Below are 25,089 nucleotides of genomic sequence, written 5' to 3' on the forward strand. Positions count from 1 at the left end.
CCTAGTCTTGCACACAGCGTTTTATTCTCCCTGTGGCTTGAGTTTCTCCTTATCTTTCATTTCTCATACAATATGCTTGGAAAAAGCAGTGGTCTCCCTACTCCCCTTCCAGCTACATTGATCTTGTGGAATCTTGCTTCTGCTGTGTCAGGTGTAAACCCCATAAAGCTCACCGAACTGTTAGACTTGGGGAGAGCAAAAGCTGCTAAATATCTAACCACCTCCTACTGCAGAGTACCAGACTACTAAGAAGCTCCTTTCAGGTCTCCAATATTAGCTATGCAGAAAGGTACAACACTTTTTTAATTCAAATCTTTTGAATTAAAGATTCAAAAATTAAAGATTTGGGATGCAACACACATTTGTTGCATCCCAAAATCTGAGTTATTCTTGGGGAAGGGGTGTGTGTGCGGAATGCACAGCATTCAATTTAAACCCAAAAGCTTATGCAGTAATGGCACAAGTACGGTAGAATTCAAGCCAATGGAAGAATAGGTTATAAATTTGTAGGGCACCTCAATTCTGAATTGCCTCAGAGCTTTATGGTCATTAATAGAAACTAGGGATGTGCTCCGCTTCTAATCGGACCGGCGAATTAGAAGCGGAGCGGGGGGCTTTGCCTGCCCTTAAGGCGGAGGCGAAGAGGATTGGGGGGCTGGCGGAGCGTGGCGAAGAGGATCGAGGTGAAGGCGGATCCTTCGCCTCAATCCGGAGCTCCGCTGGAAAGGTAAGTGGAGTTTACCGGGCCCTGCCGCTGTCGCCCATGTGATGACAGCGGCAGGGCCCGGTAGCCCCCCCGCCCTCCTCTCCCTTACCTGCCTCCGTCGGCGGTCCGTCGGCGTCTTCAATTGAGCCCGCGGTTCAACCAGGAAGTTTGCGGCCCAGACTTCCTGGTTGAACCGCGGGCTCAATTGAAGACGCCGACGGAGGCAGGTAAGGCCCCCCTCTCCCTTGGTCCCTTACCGGGCTCTGCTGCTGTCGCCGCATGGGCAGCGACGGTGGCAAGACCCGGTAACCCCCCCGCCCTCCTCTCCCTTACCTGCCTCCGTCTGCGGTCCGTCAGCGTCTTCAATTGAGCCCGCGATGTTGGCAGGGCCCGGTAAACCTCCCGCCCTCCTCTCCCGGCCTTACCTCGCGCCACTCCCCTCCACTGCGGAGCTCCGATTCGGAGCCGGAGCTCCACAGCGAAGGGGAGCTGAGTATGGGCGGCGCGGCACGGAGCGGGCCGACCCGAAATTTTCGGATCGGCCCGCGGGGCGGAGCGGGGGGTCCGTGCACACCCCTAATAGAAACCTTGTACCAGGAACACAGCAATTTAAGAGCCAGGTTTTTTATGATCTGCTGTGTGATCACCAGTACACCAATTCCCACCAAAAACTTTGCATGCATGGTCAAGAGCATTTCACCGGAGACTGAGAGAACACAATGTGTGGCAGCTTCAGCCAAAGCATCTGAGTTGTAGCGATTATTTTATCCAGAACCCAATAATGGCTCCTGACCTGGCTCCTAGAATAGTGGTGGTGTCTGCTCTAGTAGGGCTGTGATGATTTAGTTTGGGGTAGTTGTAACATAGGAGGGGCACAACGATGCAGAACGCAGGGCACAAAGGGCTGTTTAGCATCAGATGATCAATGAGATCCCAAGTAGGATAAGCAAGAGCAGTTAAGAGGGCTGAGATCAGACTGCCGACGATCACATCCAGCAGTGTGTGCATTCCTGTGTAAATTGATTCTTGATTCGAGAAGAATGTGTATTTCCAGGATGGATAACATGGAGGAATGGTACTATGGATAGCTTTTCACTTTGGGGCCTTTGTGAACAATTACAAAGGTAAGAGTTGAGGTTGGAGATGAGGTTCAGTTCTCATTTTAGTTTTCCCAGTCTAGCGCAACCTCTTCCCCCTCCATCTAGTCCCATATCTGTGCCTGCCTCCTTCATATATTTGGTACACTTTTGTCCTGCCTTTCTTCTATCATGGAACTCAGGGTGATATATCTGAGGTTTGTTGGTTTGTTCCCATGTGTCTCCCATTCAGGCACTGGCTAGACCAAAAACTGCTTGCTACATCCGCTTGGACATCTCATTATGTCAAACCCAACATGTTGAAGATTGAGTTACTTAATTTTTCCACCCAAGCCTCCCCACCTTCCTCTCCATCCATCCCTCTATCCATCAACAGGCTAGTGATGGTGTTGCTCAGCCCAGGCATAAGTCTTGAGCTCTTTTTTTTAATTATTCCTTCTCCTTTGCTCCCTATATCCAACCAGTTGCCAGTTTGTTTTGCATCTTCCGGTATAACATTGCAACCCGCCCCCATTCCTGCTTTGCCTTCCCCTATCTTTTGGTGTCCTTCTTTCACCTTATGCTCTGCCTCTGACCTTTGCTACTACAGCTCCAGCACTCTTAAGTTGACCAAAGAAGCCCTACTCCCTTAAGCTACCCATTCTTTTTTTACTGACTGCCATGTGTAGAATCCTCTAACTCCATGTGGTGCCCTCTCCCTCCCTTTCTGCAAATCTGTACTCAAAACCACCTTTCCCATGTGGCCTTTGGCTTATTACCAAGCATCCCACAATTTTTGCCTGGTGATGGTAGCATCCCAAATTTGGGCATACTGAAATTCTGCCCACCCAGGATAAAGGGTTTGAGTCTTGTTTGACATACTTGTGAAGGAAAGTAGGGGTCCACCCAGCCTCCCTGCAAGGCAGGCTCTGGATCAATCGTCCGATTACCCAAGCTCCCACCTCCCTAACCCCATACCAAGACGGTATTAGCCAGCCTCTCAGAGAATAACCACACACAACAAGCTAGGGATTGAAGCAGTTTTATTACAAAACACTAAACCTAACACGTAAGGCTTCAATCAATCACACTTAGCACGCAGTCAAGGGAATGCACTGGAAGGGAAAGTGGGGGATTAAGGAAAGAGGTTTGAGGTAGTTTAGCAGCAACTAAAACAAAGGCAGATGGTCATCCGTGGAGCATCCAGGCACTAAAATACATACACACAAAAAACTTTCTAAAACCGATCAGTGACTCAGCTCGCCGGGGATCTCCCGCTCCACATGTGTGTAGTTCCAGGGAAGATGGCTGGCCTGTGGTTGCCCACTACTTTATCCTTTTTCGGACGTGTAGGTACCATGTCCTGTCCTAGCCCATCCCAAGCCCCCTCGAGCCTCCGGCTCACCCACCCTTTCGGACAGGGGCCCTTCCCACCAGGCTGTTCTTCCCACAGCTGAAACAAATCACCCAACTAGCACTACCTTGGGCTAAGCTGATAACTCCCCAAGTGTTTTTGGGGAAGAGTGCTCAGCTCAGCAAACTGTTTTTTCTAGGATGGTCCTTGAGAGCTGTTCTCATGAACTCCCCCTCTCTTCCTATTAGGAGGCAAGAACAAGACCGCAGCCATCTTGGCCGGTCTTCACAATACTGAACTCTAGGTTTGGCTCAGCTGCAGGGGTAACTCCCTGGCTTCTTCCCTGATCACTAGAAATTCCCCTACACATGTGAAAATACTTGAAGGAGGTCCATCTGTTGAAAATGTAAAGTATGAGTTGGGTATGGATGTCTGAACTGGGAAACCTCTATCGGAGCTGGAATCTTGTTTGCTTTCACTTCTACCTCCCATGGATGGCTATGCATATAGGAGTCCCCAGCTCAGACACCAACATAGATGTCAAGGAGGGACCTAGAGTGTGCAACTTTGGGGCAGGGCTAGAAGAGTGGCTTGCTGCCTCCTTTAATTGCATGGACCACCTCCATGCAATTAACGCTTGAAGGGAGCTGAGGTCTCGCTGCTTTTCCATCACTTCTGAGGCTTTGGGGGTGACAGCGCCTCCGTGTTCCTCTCAGGATGAGGGGAATGGTGGGGATTCTCATCTTGCACTGACTTCAGATGCACTCAGAAAATCAAGCAGTGTGTGTATCTCCTCTCCTATAGGATGAGGAGAAGGGAGTGTTACATAAGAGCAGGTCAAAGGCCCATCTAATCCATCATCCTGGTTTCCACAATAGCTAATGCAATGCTCCAAGAAGCCTGTGAGCGGAGTGTGAAGGCAGGAGCCTTCTGCTGCTCCTTCAGCAGCTGGTGTTCAGAGCCATACTGTCTCTAAACTATATAGCTATCATGATTCCTACTTGGTAGAGTTCTCGCCCATGGATTTATCTAACCCCACTCTAAATCCATCAACACTTGCCATCGCTACATCCTTTGTGAGTGAATCCAGTACATTAATTGTGCATTGTGTGAAGAAATACTTTATGTTGTCCATTGTGTATCAGCTGCCGTGCATTGTATTGGGTGATTTCTTGTGGAAGAAAGTGAAGAAGAAAATCAACGGTGCCATCAGGTCAGGGCTTTGGGGCAGAGGTCCAGGACCCCAAATGGTAAGCCTATGTGCACCAGTTGCTGAGGAACATGGGTGGAAGTCTGTTGTTGCACTGTGTCCTGCTGGTGGGTCCCTGGTTGACAGCTGGTTGGCCACCCTTGGTCTGATCTAGCATGGCTCTTCTTATGTTCTAAATGAGCAGGAGAGCCCCAAACATACTGTAGCAGGGTTGGCTTACTACATTATAAAGTAAGTGAAGTCATGTATTAGCATCTAAAGGTGCGGGTGGTGAGTTATTCCCCCACATTGCCTGTTTACTTAACGGACCCCCCCCCCCAAACATACGCTTTCCTCAAATGGAAGATGTTCAAGCCTGCTAACCATTTTTGTAGCCCCTTTCTGCAAATTTTTTTCCCAGCCCTATGATGGTCTTTTTAAAATCATTTTAATGTGGGCCAACTAAAATTGTATACAGATATTCTTTTTCTTGATTCTGCACTCTTGCTAAAGTAAAAGATATACCCGTATTTCTTCGATTCTAAGATGCCATCGATTGTAAGACGCACACTAATTTCAGTACCACCAACAGAAAAAAATCTTTGATTCTAAGGAATAATAAACGCACCTGCGATTTTAAGACGCACCCCGTTTTTAGAGATGTTTATATGGGGAAAAAAGTGCATCTTAGAATCAAAGAAATACGGTACTTGCTAGTGGAAAGTGCGTTTGGGACTGTTGCTTGTCATCAATCCCAACCATAACTAAGTATAAGTGTATGCGTTTGTCCAAATGTCTTTTTCTCGCCTTGTGTTAGTCTCCCGTTGTCTATTTTAGATTTTAAGAGCCTTGGAGGCAGGACCTGCTTGTGTAACTCAGAAAGCTGCAATATATGCCCATTGCTCTGTATACTATCAAGGACCACTTAGTTTCCTGCTCTTTGTTGTAGTTTGTTTCCTCTCATACAAACAGACACATAACTGACTTGTGGGTGTGAATTTCAGGCAGAATCCAACAACTGCAAGTTGCTCAGATCTTGGACCTGATCCTTGCCTAACTGACTTGTACAGAGTAGAGTGGAATTAATCCAAGTTACTTAAGAACACGTATTCTGAAGGGGTGGCCAGCGTGTCAGCTTCTGGATGTTAAAAATGAGTTGTAGAGTAATGCAATTAGCATTCATGCCTGCCAGAATGATGCCTCCTTGCATTGATCTAAGCACTTAGTAAACTTTTGACAGGCACACAGTCCTACAAGCTAGAGCTATTTTCACTCTCTCTTGAACTTGCTCTGGTTCCTGTCTGCAGCTCAGAGGAGCTGCCCTGCCTCTCTCTCTCTCTCTCTGTCTCTCTCTGTGTGTATGTGTGTGTGTATTTTATTTATTTATTTATTTATTTAATTTGTGTCGGGTTACAGGCACCGGGGAACCTGTTTGCAACACCACACAAATGGCAGCTCGGTTTCCCCTATCAGCTGAGAAGGCTCTACCACCCTCCCAATTTCATTGGGTGAAGGGAGATTTTTGTCCCCACCTCCTTCAAAGCATCACCACGTGGTCCTCCCTTAGCAACGAAGAGAGATGTCTCAGTACAGTCAGCTGGGGTGGGGGGGAAGGCTGGGACTCTGCCGGCTGATTCCTTAGGGGCATTCGACTGGGTCGGGGCATTTGAAAGAGGCTAGCCAAGGCAGATCAGCGGACAGTCTCTAAAATGAGTTCTCTCCTTTAAAAGCACCCAGCCTCTAAGCAGCAAACGCTGCCCCTTTTTTGCCTTTGCATCAGCCAAAAAACAAAAAACAAAAAAAACCCATTCTGCAAAAATGAACCATCCTCACCCTGGGTAAGTGAGAAGGTTCAAGATATTCTGGGGGAAGCTTGATGGGATTGACTAATGCACTTTGGTGGGGTGGAGATGCTTTAAGTGAAATATATTTCTAAATTACTTATTTAACAGCTCGGGTCTTGTTTACTATTTTTATTCCTAGGCCTTTTCTCCCTATTACCGAAATGTCAGTTCTTTTAAAATGAGAGATAGGCATGTTCGTATATAATGATGACACATGTCACTTCAGCAGCCAAAGTTGCAGGTGCTGGGAGCTAAACCTCAATTAAAGGAGGGGAATTTGTGGGTGGGCGGGGGGGGGGGGGAGATACTATTTAGTGGGAAGTTATAGACAGCAAAGGGAACTAAGCAGGGAGAACACTACGGCTGAACTAATTCATATTCTTCAGGAATGATGTTGTGGCAAGGTGCATGGAGGAGTGATTTAGTATTAAAATGCTGCATCCAAACTCCAGTTGCTGTTATCTTCTTCCTTTTGGGTTACTTGTTTGAATACAGATTTGCCAGCTTTTGCTCCTTAACCAATGAAGTCCTTTGTACAAGCTAAATGTATTCTCTAAATCCCATGCAGTTTTCCTTTGTTTAATGAGCCATCAGAAATGAAAAAAGCAGCTAAGCAAACTACCCCTGAGCTCATCCTGTTGCAACCCATTTAGGTATTTCTTTCCCTTCTATTTATTACTCTTCAGAGGAAGAAGTAAAATCAAACCAGCAAGCCCCAGGGCAGCCAACTTAAAACAATTATAAGTTTTCTGCATTAGAATGCAACCATAACTTTGATGTTGAATGTTCATAGACAACATGGACAATTTCTGGTTTTTCTAATTAATTATTCCAGAATCTGCAAATCAAATATAAGGAAAATAAACAACTGTAATGAATTCCCAGGTGACTGTATTTCACTGATTTTGCTAGATCGTAATGTCCAGCTTTTCACTGGATAAGATTTACACAGGGTATGATGATGGACAGATTTTGTGTGTTTAAAGGAACTTCTTGAGTTTTAAAATACATGTGCTTTTAGTAGCTAACTTCGCTAATCTACTTATGTAGATCAGCCTTCTCGAACATGGTGCCCATCAGATCTATTGGATTATAACCCCCCACCAACCTTAGCCAGTGAAGTTTTATTCCAACATATCTGGAAGGCATCAGGTTGGGGAAGGCTAGTCTATATTAAGACCTTGAAAGTGTATTCTTACACCGTGTTTTGGGCATAGATTTCTCTACGGTAAACCAACCAAATTGAAATGCTCTTTATAGGAGTGTTTGTATTTTCAGTTAAGAATAGATCTACACTACAGGCTAAGAGATGTTGAGGGTTGTAGGCTGAGCAGCTGGAGGGCCACAAGTTGCCTATCCTTGGCCTATAGTCTGTCCTTGGCCTCCAGTCCCAGCTGCTCCTTAGCTGTCCACTTCCTTCCTGCCAATAAGTGAATAGTCCCATGTGATTTGGCCCTATGTGACATACCTTCACCTTGGTTCTTCCTTTATTCAGATCTATGTCTTGACCGCACCCACTCATGGTGCGGTTTACTCAGCCCACTCTGTCCCTTTAGCCTTCTAAGGGCTACTCTACAATAAAGCAAAAATCCTGCACCCTTACCAGCGCTGCTTGTTTCAGAGTCTTTGCGGGATTATGATCAATACAATACATGTGCCCTCCTTTATTTGGCAGTTTTCTTGTTTGGCAAGTTCTATATGTTCCGTTTATACAACCGATTGATGGCAATACAATATTGTGCAATTCCAGAAATATTACTGCATTTTTGGCAAGTTTAAAAAAATGACAGCATATAGCCTTAAAATGACGGGAGATGTTCTGGAGGTTGACAGCATTGTGAAAAGGACCTGCAAACTTCTGTTAATGATGACCATGAGTGCATGATAAAAGTTTCATGTGAAGAGGGCCTAAATCCCTTGCCAGCCCCCTAGCATTTCTATCTGTCTTCTCCTACAGGCTCTGTTGACTATGACATTTCTTCAGAACCTCTTCTCATTAAACCACCTTGTTTCAGTTCCCTGTTCTTCTGGCCCTTTTCTCAAGCATTTTCCTTCATCTAGCCTTCCTTCAAGTCCTCTGGTTCCATTTATTATTTGACATCCTTTCTTCATTCGCTATGCCTCTAGGCTCCTTTCCCTTTAGCTCCCCTATCTTCCAGGACCTTTCCACAGTTTTCAGTTTACCTTTCAAAGCTCGTTCTGATTCTTTCCCCAGGAGCCTAAGTTAATTGGACTTTTATGGAAGTTAGAATGTTCATAGACATTCCACGCTCTCTCACATTCTCAGCCAATGATATCAGGTTTCATAGACACAAAAATGATACAGTATTAATGGTTAGAATTGACGCACTCACAAAGTTATTTGAACTTGGGGAATATGTAGAAGTTTACAAAGTCCACCCAAATTTGCCAAACTCTTGTGCCACTACCCATGTCTTTTTATCATCCCATATCTACCTTTCTGGGGCACTTGTGCCACTATACCAAACATCTGCCATTGACCAGTTAAAGAACACATACTTAGAGCCTTGCTGAATTGCTCTCTCATGGACTAACTTGGCAGCAAGCGTAAGGTTTCCAGGATCAGACAGCTACAGAAAGATTGCTCTTAAAGGAACAAGAGCAAACTAGTTTGTCTTAGAAAATATACTAAAGATATCAAGAGTGATTGATCAGCTACTTGTACTTTACCACTGGAGTTTGGTATTTCATGTTCATTTGTTTAGGGCTTGGACATAATTTGGTCGGACTTTCATATTACATGAATCCAGGCAACAAGCATCATATGAGCAGGCTCCTGATGGCTGATTATAAATATTAACATTCCTGTTAAATGTAGACTTATTCTGTTTTCAGAGGAGAATATGGGGAAAGTTTTTCTTTATCACCAACTGTAAATAATGCAAGATTGGTTGTACTGTTAAAGCTATCAAACTTGGGGAAATACCTCCATTTTGGTTGGTTCTCATTACAATTTAAGTGTAAAATTGGCAATAACGTGCAATTGCATGACACTAAGCAAAGGGCTGCAGCCCCCAGTGACTGACCCTACTGATCAATAACTAGGATTCCTCCTTCATATTGTCTCTTTAGTACCATTGCTAACTTAATTACACCATGAGCAATTAACTGTGAGGATTTGGTTTCTAAAAAATAATGTTAGAGACGTACAGAGGCTCTTTTCAAAATCATTTTCCAATCGGTAACACCAGTCATAAAAAATTGTTGCAACAGACTGTGTTGTTTGAGCTGGAACTACAGAACATAATGGTTTGTGACGCCAATAAAGGACTGATAATGTATTTGGATCTTGCATCATAACTTGCTATGGGAACAGGTCTTTAGTTTGATAATGCCATAACTCAGGGTTATTGTTCTACATTTCCGCATGATTAGGCATTGATTGGTTAGACACATGACCCACCCACCCCAGTGAGCACTTTCCTGACTGGAACTTTGTACTGGCTGGACTGACACATTACCCAGAGTAACAAGAGGCTATGAGTTTAGGGAGAGGGATGATAGGGGAAGATGATACTTCTATGTTGTTTGTTTATTTAATTAATTGATTACATTTTTGTACTCCCCAACAAAACCCTCTCACAACAAATTTTAAAACAACAAAAATGAAAGAACTAAAATGCCTGGGAGAATAAGGAGGTCTTCAGCTGATGCCGAAAATACCCCAATGTAGGTGCCAGGCAGACCTCTCTGGGGAGGGCATTCAGCAGCTGGGGTGTCATCACTGAAAAGGCTCTCTCCTGCCTCATCTCATTTGGTAGGGGCACCTGGGTGAGGGCCTCTGAAGACCAGCTTGGGGTCTTGGCAGGTATATAATAGTCCAGGCTCTTCCTATATTTGTGATTGCACTGTCACTACACTTCCTCAAGAACAATGGATGATTGGGGCAATTAGTCTGGTGCTATGGGAGCCTCTTCCCTGGAAGCCCTTAGCTCTATTTCTGCCAGAGGACAGGCTCCTACTGGTCTCAGAGAGCTGTCTCGAAAACTAGCACATTGCCAAATTAAAAGGAGCGTGGTGCTAGTGAGTCTGGAATGTTGGTCTAGAGAATCTCTAAACAGTGGAACAGCATCATAACGTTTCCAGGAAGGGAAAACAAAGATGAAACAATGTGAAATGGGCAGTTTTATTAGGAGGAAGACAAGAGAACTCTCAGTTGTGAACTGCTGTAGAAATACTTGTTGGAAGAGATTGAGGGAGGGAATGAGTTGAAGGAAAGAAGATTACCTACACTTGTCATCTGTTGAGCGTTTTAGTGCATGCTCGTTACTGGCCGCTCATGGTTTTTTGCAGATCCTTTTAACAATGCTGTCTGCCGCCTCTTCCTCCTCCTGGTCTTCTTTCTGCGACAAAATAAAACCCTGGTAAATCCGATTCTTTTTTGGAAGGGGAACTTGCTGCCTTTTCCTACTGCGTGCAGGAAAAGTAGCGCGATAAAAATGCCCACTGAATGGGCCACATGGTCATTACTGCTTCCTCTTTCTTCACAGTGTGAAGAAAGAGGAAGCTGTTCCTCAGTATTATGGGACAGCAGAAGGAGGCCAAAGTGATGGTAGGGAAATGCAATCCCCCCATCTGATAATGCTATTACACTGCTGAAATTAGCAGAGGAGGTTAAGGAAGAACTGTCTCCTTTATCTATTTATTTTATTTTATTTATTACATTTATATACCGCCCCACAGCCGAAGCTCTCTGGGCGGTTTACAACAATTAAAAATAGTAAACACTAAAAGTATACAAAAATTTAAAAAACATAAAAACAGTATAAAAACAACATTTTACAATATGGTATTTCCCCACTATTTCTCCCTAGCTCCTTTCCCAATAGTGTATATGTGTGTGTGTAGATTCTCAGAGGAGAAATGGCTGGAGATGAAAGAGTCAAGTAACCCCTACGGTAGGAGTGCAGAACCTCAGGCATGGGGGCCAAATCTGGGCCTAGGAGGTCCCAATATGGCCACACCCCTTCCCCTGCCCCCTCCCTTTTCCCAAGACCACTGATCATTTGGTGACTTCCTGGCTTTTGTACAGTACCCCGCCCCATTCTAAAAGGTTGAAATACTCCTCCTAAAGCTTAGTTACAGGTAGTAAGAGCTTTAAGCTAAAATGTGTTGGTGTTTTGGCCCCACCCCTTTTGCCTCAGGCCCTGTCCACTGCTGGAATGTGATCCCTGAGAGGTTCTCTGAAATAGGATTTGGCCCTCAGACTGAAAAAGGTTCTGCACCATTGTCCTGTCCCTCCATTCTTCCCTTAAACCTACAGTCTCCTGAGGCTGCTTTTGCCGTTAAAATAAAAATTGGGGGTGGGTGGGGGTGGGGAGATAGCAGAGGGTTAAATCCACAAATAGATGAGATGGTGTCTTTCATTTCATCAAAAGGATCTGTGGAGGTCTGAAAACACATCCTGTTCTATCTGCATAGGACCTTGGCATGAGGAATATGTTCAGCCCCATTCTGCCTTTTCTTAGCCAGTGTGGTTAGGAAATTTTAGATTTTGGACCTCAGAGGAGCCCTAGGCTTCTGCCACATATTCCTGCCCTGACAGCACCACCAAGAGTTACAATGTTGGAAGCAGTCTTGGTATGGAAACACAACCACTTTACTCAACAGTGTGACCTTTGCATCTTTCTCCTAACACTGTGTTCTGCAGGCCACTAAGTTCTGACTGGGTTCGGATGGCACAACAACCAATGGTGGTTTAAACAGTCAACAGTGGGTTATTGTGTCATCCGTTGGGACTTTTTCACTCCACAGTTAATTATTTGGCTGAAATAACCAACGCAAATAACCAATGCCAAAGGAAGTGAAGCAGGTGGCTACTAGGAGGAGGGCTTTCTCTGCTGTGGCACCCCGGCTGTGGAACGAGCTCCCCAGAGAGGTCCGCCTGGCGCTTACACTGTATTCCTTCTGTCGCCAGCTGAAGACCTTTTCATTTTCTCAGTATTTTAACACCTATTAACTTAAATTTTAAACTTTGCTGTTTTAATTCCATATTTTAACCTGTATCAATTTTTGCTGTGTGGTTTTATCCTGGTTGTGCTTTTTATATTGTATTTTGTGTTTGTGTTTTTAGATTGTTGGTTCTTTTTATGCTCTTCATGGTTTTAATTTTTGTGAACTGCCCAGAGAGCTTCTGCTATTGGGTGGTATAAAAACATAATAAATAAATTAATAAAATGCTGTGCAGAGTTGATTACTGAACAACTGTTGGTTATGGGGATGTGTGTCGGGCACTGCTGACTATGTCGTCGCACACAGTTGGTCCCCTGGCAAGAGCAGCCAAAACAGTGCCTGCTGCTCTAGTCCAGCCAGCAGGACTTGCAATGGTAGTAGTAGTAGTAGTTTATTATGGTTGCAAGACCAGCAAAGACTTGCAATGGCAGATGGGATACTAGTGGGAAGACTGAAGATGGGGGAGAGAGGGGATGTGTCAATCAAACACATAGTTGACTTACAGTCAATTCGATGCTGACCTTAATCCACATCACAATTGGTTATAATCATTAGGGGTGTGCAAAGTTGGTCTTCTCTACCTCGAAATCTGATCTGGAGCTCTGTAGTAGTGATTCTCTGCCTCAATTTCAGAGCCCCTCCCCTCTCTCCGCCTCATTGAATTACCCTCGAAGAACCGTTCAGTATTTGGGTAACTGATATTAACAGAATGCTTACAGATCCCTCATTTTTTAAAATAAAGAGATAAAACTTGGCACAGTGATAGCGCTTAAGGAGAGCTTTAGCCACACCAAATTTGAATCACATCAGTTCATGCTTTGGTTTTATAGGAATTTTAAATGGAAATTAACAAAATGCTTACATCTGATGAAACATGGCAAAGTGACAGCTCTTAAAGAGGGCTATAGCTCCACAAAGTTTGAATTAGATCAGTTTATGGCTTGATTTTTTTAGGGTTTTTTTAAAAATCCCCCACTCCAGCCTTCTCCAACCTGGTGCCCTCCAGATTTATCGGATGTAAACCTCCCCCCGCCCTGCACCCAACCACTGAAATAGAGCCTGCCTCAAGTGTAGAAGCTTTCTCACTCATGATGGCATCCATCCCAGCAGCACTTACACACTGTGGAAATGTTGATGATTGATACACTCCCTCTCAGCAGCCACCAGTTAGGGTTTCCCACTTCCCTGAACACTGTGATTGGAGGAGAACACCACTGTGGCCATTCCTATTGGTTAGCCACAGAAGTCAATATGAAAGCTACCCCTCACCCTACTCAGCATCTTCAATGGACAGAGAGAGAGAAAAAGAGAGAGAGCAGGTTAATTCTGGAGACTTTAGAATCTCCAGTTGGGCACGTCTCTGCTCTGAGAGTATTCTATGGGTTTGGAAGCGGCCGATCTCTGCACTGGAAGATTGAATGCTCCGTGGATTTTCGTGATTACCAGTTAATTCCGTGGCGGAGTGCACACCCCTAATAATCATGTTGTGTGGGGAGTACCCCTTCAATAATCAACTGTAGAGTTGACTATTAACCCATCATTGAATATTGTGTTGTCTGAACACAGCCTGTCTGCTTTATTTTATATTGTTCTGCTGAGGGCAAAAAGCCACTCTGTTAAAACAAGTGTCTTTAAACTTTCTTTCTTTCTTTCTTTCTTTTTAAAGAAAGGCAAAGTTCAGGGCTGCATGTCACTTTCGAAATGTTTTCCCTGTTAGTACTTCTCTTTATTAGTATATCTCTCTGATTAAAAGCAGCAGGGGTGGGGGGCAGAAAGTACAGAGATGGAACTGATAAATTTCCCTGAAAGGTCACTTCAGGTGTTTATCCAATATTGTAACGGATACCAGAGTGTTAGCTGTAGACAAGCAAAATGCCACTTGTAATTGATGTAGAGTTCGTCCATCATGGACCATTACTGGAATAAGTGGAATGAATGTCAGAAAATGGGGATCATGTGTTAGAGCAGTGGTTCTCAACCTTCCTAATGCCGCGACCCTTTAATACAGTTCCTCATGTTGTGGTGACCCCCAACCATAAAATTATTTTCGTTGCTACTTCATAACTGTAATTTTGCTACTGTTATGCATCGTAATGTAAATATCTGATATGCAGGATTTTTTTTCATTGTTACAAATTGAACATAATTAAAGCATAGTGATTAATCACAAAAACAATATGTAATTATATATTGTGAAATATTTATTTCTAATTACAAATAAATGACCATCGGAAGTATGTGTTTTCCGATGGTTTTAGGTGACCCCTGTGAAAGGGTCATTCGACCCCCAAAGGGGTCCCGACCCACAGGTTGAGAACCGCTGTGTTAGAGGATGAGCCAAGCCTGATATTGCTCCTTGCACTGGGAGTGCAAGCAACCAGTGATTATACCCACATTGTACAAAGTGGTTATACATCAGCATGAGTGCAATTGTAGCCTTGTGAGCACAAACTGATTTGGGGGAGTCATAAACAAATCTGCCATCCAGTAGGGCTCCAAAGATGTATTTATTTGAAGTATATTTATGCCATTCCTCCAGCCAAAAGAGTCCCAGAGTGGCTTATAAATAATCAGGTAAAGAAGACACTCTGCCCACAGGCTGACAAACTAAAATCACAGGACATACAAGGAAAAAGGAACTGATGCTTTCCTGATGTAAACTGATACTTTCCTCTTCACATTGCTAGTGGCAGGAACTCCATGGCCACTTCATAGTCTTGGAAACCTGAACACTGTATATCAGGCACAGTTGTAATCACGTTCCATAAGGAGGAACACTAATAGTAATAATAATAATATTTCTTACTCACCTCTCTCTCTGGATCGAGGCGGGGAACAACATTAAATACAATAAATGCATAAAACTGGTTAAAAGAACATATAAAATAGATACAATATTAAAATAACTATCACAACATCTGTAGCCATTAGTGGTTCTGCGGCCTGAAATGTGTCATGCTCTTTTTGCAGATCATTGGGTTGATACAAAAGAGAAGGAAGTTCTTTCTAACTACACCAACAGGTTTTCTACTTGAAGGTTTTAATCTGTCCCTTTACGTGCTTCTGGATTCTTTTTCAGGATTAAAACGGGCTCCTTTACACATTTTTTCAAGGGTTTTTCTTTCTCTGCCTTTCTAGGTTTCATTACACAACCACTAGGTAGCACTGTGGTATAGCAGAATTGCACATTTACATGAGGGCTCTGGAATGCCATTTAAAAAAATACAAGGTTTTCTCTATTAGGGAAAAACAAATAAACACAATAATGGTTGCAAAGCACTGGAGAGGTCCTGGAGGATGACAACGTCATGTAAAGGACCCACAAACTACCATGAGAAAGCATGAGCACACAATAAAAACCTCATGTCGAAAGGCTCCAAGCCAACTTCAAGTAGGTAGATGAGATTATAATTTAGGAGCACATTAAAAACATCCTCTTAAGTCAATTGCATAGTAGAGAAAAATTAAACCTACTATAAAAATAAGGTCATGTTTCCAATCTACATTTTTCTCCTTCTGTCATAGTACTAGGACTTGGGGTGGTGGTCATCAAATGAAACTGAATGGTGGCAAATTCAAGACAGACAAAGGGCACACAGTGTATAATTCAGCTATAGAATTGACTTCCACAAGATGTGGCAATGTCCACAAACTTCGATGGCTTTTGAAGAGAATTAGACAAATTCATGAAGGATAAGGCTGTCAGTGGTGACTAGTCGTGAGGGCTACATACCACCTTTAGGATCAGAGTCAGGATGCCTTTGAACATCAGTTGCTGGGGAAAACCAGTGGGAGTGGATCATGACCCACAACCCCAGCTTGTGTATTTCCCAAAGGCATCTGTTTGGCCACCGTGGCAGATAGACAGTTGGATTGGATGGCCCTTTGGTCTGGTCTGGCAGAGCTCTTCTTGTGTTTCTCTGTCTCACCCCACTGAAGACATTTTATTCACTTCTATCCTTGGGCATGGTTAGCAAGTTTGCAGTAAACAAATACTGTCCCCGGACTTGTCAGGAGCAGGTAACATAAGAAGAGGGTTGTTCACTTGTGCTCTTTCCAGTGCTGAAAACATAATATCTGTACCATAGTTTGCTGTTAGCACCTGGAAACAGGAACCTGGTCTAGGCTTTCAATAATTTGTGTGTGCTTAAATGAAAGGTACACATTTCATTAAGAGGGTGGAAATTCTATCCACACGTACCCAGTGATGCCATATAATTGTACAATACTGGAGGTCCTGGGCGGAAGAGGAACTAATTTTTATTTGAAGAATTACAGCCTCCCATGAGACGTGTGGAGAGACATCCCCTTGTTTAACTTCTAAAACAAAAGGGAGCTGGATTCCAAGGCCTAATCCACACCAGCCGTTTATTCCAGAATAGTATCGTGGTTGTCCCTACCATGCCACATGATGCACAGCTGATCCTGTGGTGATCTAGGGACGACCCCTCAGCTTTCCCGGGATATTGATGACAGCTTTTGTACCGTTTCACCCCCCCCTCCCCACCCCAACACTCATAAAAAATCCCGAGGTGCGCAGCTGGTGTGCCTTCCCCTCGCAAAGCTGTTGCTTTTCCTCGCAAGTAGTGGGGCTTAGCGAACAGGCAACCAGATGTGTGGAGCGAGCCCATGGGTATCGGGGGTGAGTGGGAGAGAATTGTTGACACGTTCTGGATGGGTCTCAGGGTCTTTCACAATTAATTTTTGTGAACCGCCCAGAGAGCTTCGGCTATTGGGCGGTATAAAAATGAAATAAATAAATAAATAAATAAATAAATAAATAAATAAATAAATTTCAGCGTTGAGTGTGTGTCTTTAAAAAACCTCATCTTCGTGCAGAATCGCAACTTTGCTCTTGTGCAAGAGTCAGGAATCATAATTTTATTTTTTAAAAAATTTGCCCCGGAACAGGCTCTCCTTAAATTGTGGGCAAACTCGCTGGTGTGTGCCCCGTGAGGGATGATTGCTGAGCAGAAAGCTTTGCGATCATCCCTCCCCATCTCGAAAGGGCTCTAGGTATAGATGAGCCCCAAGTCTGCCCAGAAGTTCAATCATCTAAAAGTGGAAGTCCTTCTCTGCAATCCAAAACAAGTGTGGCAAGAGGGACAGGCGATTCAGCTGATAGTGTGGGAATATAAGGCTCTCTGTGTATGTTCAAGTAGCATTTTCTCTTTATTATTACTTCCTCTTTCCTAGACCTGAGTTGAAAGAAGTCCTTTGTATAATAGTTCTGGAGGAAAAAGTGGAGGCAGATGAACATACAGGAGGATGGGAAAGACTGGGGTCTGGCACATGAGCTTTTGCTAGCACATGATGCTTAAAGTGGGCAGGATGCCCGTAGACATATCTCTAGTAGCACACAGAACGGGAACACTCCAGTAAAACTAAACTCTTTGGATAGCCAGCCAATTACATATCTTCCAACTTAACCAAGCACATGGACTTGCCATAATCCAAGGCTATGGTGGAGGCCAGACCTACTCTAAGCAGGATATAGCACTTTGAAAATGGCTTGAAAACTGTATATGGAGTGTGTCATGGGCCCAACATTGTCAATACTATTATAAACTGTTTAAAAGCACTAGTGTAGATCCGGCTGGAGTTGGATCTGCCTGGATTTTTTTTTCATTTGTGGTAAAGAATGATCCCAACAGGCATACCCTGTGAGTGTTGAACATTCTCTGATACTAAAGTGAATGGGGTGATTGTGTGGAGCTCTAAGTACACCAAACGTGTTGGACTTCAGCCTGGGGGCTAAATCCAGCCCTTTGGGGTTCCCTGGGTGTCTATGCCCCCTCTCCTTTGGATCCACCTCCTTTTCCCTAGTGGCCAATAATTTGGTGGCTTCCCAGCTTATGTACAGTTCTCTCCCCCTCCGCCAAACACATTCTAAAGGGTTGAAATGCCTGTATTAAGGCTTAATTACAAGAGTTTTTCCAAAATTGAATGTGGCCCTTGGGGTGAAAGAGGTTTGACAACCCTGGTGTGCACATTGCAGTCCTTGCGGATGTACCACAGCTGACTGATTACCCAATGGCCAACTGTATGTTCTCCAACCTGGACTATAGCTGCTAATCTCCATGGATGTTCAGGGTGAAAAACAGGTTGAACCCAAACTGTCCAGGCCACAATCTGTGGGCAGTTGTGAGCAGGTGAGTGGCAAAGGCTCAGAAGGAAGAATGCTCACGGCTGCCACCACATTTGGAATTATTAATAGTGGCTGATTTGAGAAAAAGGGGCTCTGAGGATAATGCTTATTCTGTTGAGAGTTGCAATTGCATCTCTGGCTTTTTAAACTACTGCTCCTTTGATCCCCTAACTCAATTGGATGTTTTGCTAAGGGTCGGTTATTCACAATTGAAATGAAACGTAAGGATCTAAGGTAGCTAGGGTTGCTCCACCCCTGTGATACTTGAGATTAGTTGTGTTTTAACTTGTTATCTGGGCCATGAAATGCTGAGAAGGAAGTAAATAAAAGGACATTCAGTTAAGTTTACCTCTCCTCCTGTCTCTATTCATGCCGCACACCAGGACAAGGAGGCGCGATAAATCAATACTTCATATAATTGCGGTAATCTTGCAGTTTCAGATGCAAATGCAAACAACGGGATAAAGAAAGTAACATAAAACAGTTGCTATAGCACCAGTGTTTAATCACCGGCATAACACGGCAAACTAAATTGTCTGCTTAAAGTTTAATTTATCTGGTGTAGGCTACCTGTGGGATTATTGTGAAACCAAAAATAAACTTCCTGTAGGTCTCTTGCTTTTGTCATGTTTTTCTTTTTTCTTTTTCTGAAGAGAATATTTTATCCCTCCTTCCTCAGCAAGAGAGCAGTTTTGTTTACCATAACTCAATATCCTGATAGCATGTCAACCTGTTTCAAAGCCATTGGACTAATGCACAGCAAGAGGAAAATGATGGCTAAGTAAATAAGGGTGCTTACCATTTTATTTCCCAGGCTCCCTTGGTATCCGAAAGAGGAGACTTTTAAGCTTATCTCCACCATGCATTCACCAAAATAGGCACATGAAGTATCAACACAGAAATGCACCTTTGAACACTTAACCTTAACCGCCCAGAGAGCTTCGGCTATTGGGCGGTATAAAAATGTAATAAATAAATAAATAATAAATAAATAAACACCCATGTGTAGATACCAGGGCACCATAGATGGGCCACAGTAGGTGCTTAAGGACATATCCTTAACATTGTAACTCACTGTTCTTCACTGCATGCCCTGAGAGCCAACTCTCAATCACCTCACGTGCAGCTCTCTACCCTCCTCTTTCTCATGCACACATTTTATTCGTTCCGACTCTTCGTGACTTCATGGACCAGCCCACGCCAGAGCTTTCTGTCAGCCGTCGCCACCCCCAGCTCCCCCAAGGTCAAGTCTGTCACCTCCAGAATATCATCCATCCATCTTGCCCTTGGTCGGCCCCTCTTCCTTTTGCCTTCCACTTTCCCTAGCATCAGCCTCTTCTCCAGGGTATCCTGTCTTCTCATTATGTGGCCAAAGTACTTCAGTTTTGCCTTTAATACCATTCCCTCAAGTGAGCAGTCTGGCTTTATTTCCTGGAGTATGGACTGGTTTGATCTTCTTGCAGTCCACGGCACTCTCAGCATTTTCCTCCAACACCACAGTTCAAAAGCATCTATCTTTCTTCGCTCAGCTTTCCTTATGGTCCAGCTCTCGCAGCCATAGGTTACTACGGGGAATACCATTGCTTTAACTATGCGGACCTTTGTTGTCAGTGTGGTGTCTCTGCTCTTAACTATTTTATCAAGATTTGTCATTGCTCTCCTCCCAAGAAGTAAACGTCTTCTGATTTCCTGGCTGCAGTCAGCGTCTGCAGTAATCTTTGCGCCCAGAAATACAAAGTTTGTCACTGCCTCCACATTTTCTACCTCATTATTTATCATTATTTATTACATTTATATACCGCTCCATAGCTGAAGCTCTCTGGGCGGTTTACAAAGATTAACTGTGGCTTATTTAGTACACCATCAGACAAGTGTTTTATCACACGCTGGTTACTGGCCACTCAGGTTTTTCTGTGGGTCCTTCTGATGACACTGTCTGCCTCCTGCTCCACCTGGTCTTTTTTCTGCAACAAAAGAAGACCCGGTATAGCTGATTTTATTTTTTTGAAACGAAACGTTCCACCATTTCCTGCTGTGTTCAGGAAAAGCAGCATGATAGAAATGCCCACTGAATGGGCCACATGGTCGTTGTTGCTTCCTCTTTCTTTCCTGTGTAAAGGAAAAGGAAGCTGCTTGTCCCTATTGTGGGACAGCAGTGGGAGGCCAAAGCGACAGTAGGGAAATGCGATTTTCTCTCCATCTGATGATGCACTGTAGCTATGGTGGGCTGTAGCATGTTGTGGGAAAAGAAGGAAAAAGCACCACGAAAAGGCTCATGGGCTGTAGCATGTGCCATTGCATGCCGAGCAACTTTTGAATATTCAAGCTATGACCATAGCTTGTCATGTCATCCAAATCTGGCATGGATGGTTTGTTGCCCTAGTTTACAAACCACCCACAAACCAAGGGCTGTTTTAGGGTTGTGGGTGGTTTATTAACCATGCCAACAACTGTGCTCACCAGGTTAGGGCAACACAAGAAGCTGTAGTCAGAGCTTGAATATTCAAAATGGCCACACATCCACCTCAGTCCATAGTGGACTGCTTGATTGTACAGACCAGACTGTTCTCTCTCTCCCTGGCTGAGTTTGGATGACATATTAGGCAACGGAAGGGGGAATAACACACTCATCATGCACTATTTTTCCTGTACTCATCACACAACATGTTGCCCCTCCCCTCATCATGTGACAGAGAGTCCCAGCATCCTTCTGGGCTGCTGGTGCTCCTCCCTCCCTCATCCCTCAGTCCTCCCAGCCGTATCCCATCAACCATTGTGAGTTCTGCTGGCTGTACAGGAGCAGCTGGGGTGTTTTCAGCTGCTCCTGTTGGAGAACTCTATGGCCAATGGAATAGTGCACTCGACAGAGGGGGAGAGCCCTCCACACAACTTTTTAATTGATTGATTATTTGATAAGCAATGGAGCAGCCTGTGGTTTTTCTGTGTTGCTTAATTCAAAAATAATAATGTACTGCCCCTCTCTCTTTCTGCAGTAGCTGCTCTCTCGTAGCAGAAGCTCTCAAGCTTTACCTTGTCGTTTGCTATAGTGTGGGCTGGCTACTGTGATCTGGGCTACTGGATGAGACTTCGGGGGTGAGGAGTCAGATCTGTGGCTCATCAGCTATAAAGTGGCTGGGGTGGAGGTGGGGGAGGAGAATGCAGGAACAATCAGCCAATTAGCTGTTGTGGCCGAGGAGCTCAAGAGGCAAAAAGCATCATTATCAGCTAGCTGTGCAGATGCTTGAGGGAAAATGGAATGTTGGACCCACGCCGGCAGATTTTGCAGCACTAAGTAGAGCAGAACACTCTCAGTGCTGAGAAAAAGATCCATCCCACTTGAAGGACCAAGTGAGCTGGCTGGAATTTGCCAGCCTGGAGCCTTGATGACTGCCTGGAGCCTTGATGGTTGGCTAGATTATGTGGAGACTGTCTGGAGCACAGCATCGTTGCTTGGCTGGGGTGGGGGAAGAGGTCCCCCATGGCCTGAGAAAGCTCCCTCAAAAGCCTTAGCAGTGATGCCTAGTGCAGACCATTGCCCTAGCTATAGGACATTGTGATGTATAGCAAAGACAGTTGTCAGGATGAAGTGTAGAGCTACTCTTAGTCCTGAAAAGAGCAGTTGGGGTATCTATGGGTTTGTTTTTTTGGATCCCTTGAATTTTCCAATAAACACTTCTCTGGGTTCTTATATAACTATTTACAGTGGCGCTGTTGGTTTCAGATTCCTTGCAAATTACAACAGCCTCACAGACAAGCACCTTGCAGGCTATTTCAGCAACACCAGGATAAGACGTCATCTTCAGAGATCAGGGCTGGTAGGTATGCAAATATTTCTCTTTAACTTTCTCTGGGTTTATTTCATCTATTCATATAATTCCCTTTTATTCTATCCTTACTCCAAGCAGCTCAGTAAAAAGAACTCCTATTTTTATTTTTATTTTTGCTTTACCCCTGCCCTCCCCTTTGCTCAAAGAAAATGTAATAAAACAGTGGGGAACACAAAGCCCTCTAACAGTGCTATTCTATGCATGTTGACTCAGAGGTATATCCTACAGATTTGAATGCGACTTACTCTCTAGGAAGTGTGCACAGAGCTAAAGCTTAATTTAATGGGACATCTCTTAATGCAAGCGCTTAGATGAAACAATTTGGCACAATAATCACAGAAAGGATGCAACATAAGTCCTCCTACCCAGAAGGGGGCAGCCTGTAATTTACGAGTGGCGAGGTAAACTTCTACTGGGGAATTCAATACTGAGCTGTAGATTTTTTATTTTATTTTTCCTGCTGGTGGACCTTTCGGACAGCAGGAATACAGATAAATGAGAATCCACTGGGTAATCTTGATAATATGGAAGAGTGGACTCCTTGGTCACAAGGCATTTGAATAGAAGCTATTTAGAGGGGAATCATGCCACCTAATGAGGCACTTAGCATTTTCAAGTGACATTTGAAACAAAATCAGACTGTTCTATGCTGTCTAACACTAGGAATGACTGATGAAGAAGTATTAATGGAAACTGGAGCTTTGTTCCATCTTAATAAACATGACTCACTATCAATAATACAGCAGCAACTCTTTTTAATGCTACTGGAGACCTATTGGTGACATGGATTGATTAGGTCTGCATATACTTGCTATCTTGGCACAGAACGTGGGCTTTTTAGCATAGCTATATTAAATCATTGCTACCATGAATGGCACCAAACAGTAAGGCTGGCATTAAGCTATTTCTTACCATGCTTCTAAGCATGAGTTGTTCTTGAGTGGCTTCATAAATCTAGCAGGTTAATACATGTTTCCATTGTTAATTGGAAGGCTACTCTTCAACGCTTCAAATGAGTGTTGGGTATTTTTTTTAAAGGAAAATAAAGATCCCAAAATGATTTTTTAGGATGGCACTAAGTGGTCCATAGGCTACTGGAGCTTTAGGAGGCTCCCTCACCCTTTCTCCTGTAAATGTGTTCCCAAAAGCCACTCTTGAAGATTGAGGGAACCTTCTAGAATGGTGTTAGATACAATGTGAGAGATTGTAGGAGGTAAGGAAAATTGGCAAAGTGTGTATGGGGAGGAAGTATGCTTTGAGCAGATACATGGCCATCTTTGTATTCTGGTTTTAGAGCCTAGCTACACATTAAACTTAGCTCATGAAAGCAGCTGCACAGTGTCTCCAGCTGTGGACAATTCCAGTGGTTCCCAGGTAGCCATGTGTCCTACTTTACAGAGAACAGTCACCTATTGAAAGGGCTGTCAGAGGACAGGCCTATGAAGGCATGCTCTGTTTGAAGGGGAGGAGAATGGGGGATTAGCCACTAAAGAGAGAGAGAGAGAGAGAGAGAAGATGATAACAGCAAGGGGTAGGGAAAGACGGCCAGTGAAACTGCCCTTATCCTAATGAGCATAAGGCACATGAGGACTTATTGAGCATAATATGACATATAATATGGCACATGAGGATCCACTGTCTCTGATGCATATATTTAATGGTCCTTGCGGACACACCAGGATAAATATGGATCATTCACTGACATTGAAGAAAATGAGGAAGTCTTTGCTTGTGCTAATCTCCATGTGCACCTGGACCTTACCATGATTTGGATTATGGCCAATATGTGCATGTTTATTAACCTTAATCTTGAGTCCTCCACCCCACCCCCTGTACTTACATTTTACTTTTTCATGGCAGGTCTCAAGAAGTGGAAGAATAATCTCGGAGAAGGAATACCAGTTAAATGCCATGAGGAAGGATCATCAGAAGTATATACGGGAATGTTTGGCTCAGGCTATATTCCACAAGGTCCTTGATATGGAAGTATGGTTACATTATGGCTACTTCTCCTAAAGGCTCTTTAAAAGGAATGTTATTCAGGATGATTGAGATACCTTACTGTTGTGGGACTATCATGCAAATTTATGCTTTTTATCTTGTGGTGGAGAGTGTAGCATGAATGAACCATGAATGTGACAATGCGGTGGCTACAGGAGTAAGTAACCTTATCAGTGCATTCTAACCATTCATTTCTCACACTAGCTGAGGTATTGTTGAATATTTGAACATTATTATGGCTTAGTAATGATGAATAGAAGGCCTGGATTAATGTTAAACGGTAAAATCTCTGCTAACAGAGAAGAAGAAGCCACCCTTTTAATCATCCTGGTTGTCTGAACAAAATGTTAAATTTTGTTAAGTAATCTGAATTGAATTGACTCTCTAAAAGAGGGGTAGGTAACCTTGGAAATTTGAGAAACTTTTGTGGATATTACCATGAAACAGCTGTCATGGGAGGCATAGCAATGAAGTAGTAACCTAAGTTACAAGGCAGGGAGGTAGGGTCTGAGCCCAACACACTAAACAATAGGGGTGGGTACTTTGCTCCGCAAAACTAATGGTCCGTTGGAGGTCCGATCTCATGGAGTGGATATTGACCATTTTCAAAACTGTCGGATCCCCGCAGTACGGAGAAAAGGTCATTTGGAGTTCCAAAGGTAGCTGAAGCATCTGAAGGTTTATTAGGCTTCATGAGGGGTCATTTTAACTTGATGGACTTACTGAACACTTTTCCATATTAGGAAGACATTGACAGGGGAGGGAGGGTAATTTTGAGATTGACATCTGTGGCTAACCAATAGCCAGTCTCCTCCCTGTCGTCATCCCCATTCAATCACAGTGCTTATGGGGAGGGATTGCAAATTATATAACCCATTTCCCCCCACCCTGGGACTCATTTGTTTACTAGCTCATGGAGCAGTAGGAAGGAAGCAGGAGAGAAAGAGTCCAAGTTCCACTCCCCATATGCA

The 25,089-nt window shown here is 43.8% G+C and overlaps 1 protein-coding gene and 1 pseudogene across 1 annotated transcript in view; one reads left to right on the plus strand and one right to left on the minus strand.

Annotated features, from left to right (window-relative positions):
• Positions 1–425: 425 nt before the first annotated feature.
• Positions 426–2,161, minus strand: LOC134403642 (sphingosine-1-phosphate phosphatase 2-like; annotated as a pseudogene).
• A 3,929-nt stretch (positions 2,162–6,090) lies between these two features.
• ERICH3 (glutamate rich 3) overlaps positions 6,091–25,089 on the plus strand; it is a 75,418-nt gene continuing 56,419 nt past the window's right edge. Inside the window, exons 1-3 of the mRNA XM_063134153.1 lie at positions 6,091–6,163; positions 22,012–22,105; positions 23,978–24,103. Coding sequence (XP_062990223.1) covers positions 6,144–6,163; positions 22,012–22,105; positions 23,978–24,103 — 240 coding nt within the window. The 5' untranslated portion in view covers positions 6,091–6,143. The remainder of the gene's footprint in view (positions 6,164–22,011; positions 22,106–23,977; positions 24,104–25,089) is intronic.

The sequence above is a fragment of the Elgaria multicarinata genome, chromosome 1 (genome assembly GCF_023053635.1).
Source record: "Elgaria multicarinata webbii isolate HBS135686 ecotype San Diego chromosome 1, rElgMul1.1.pri, whole genome shotgun sequence".
Lineage (NCBI taxonomy): Eukaryota > Metazoa > Chordata > Lepidosauria > Squamata > Anguidae > Elgaria > Elgaria multicarinata.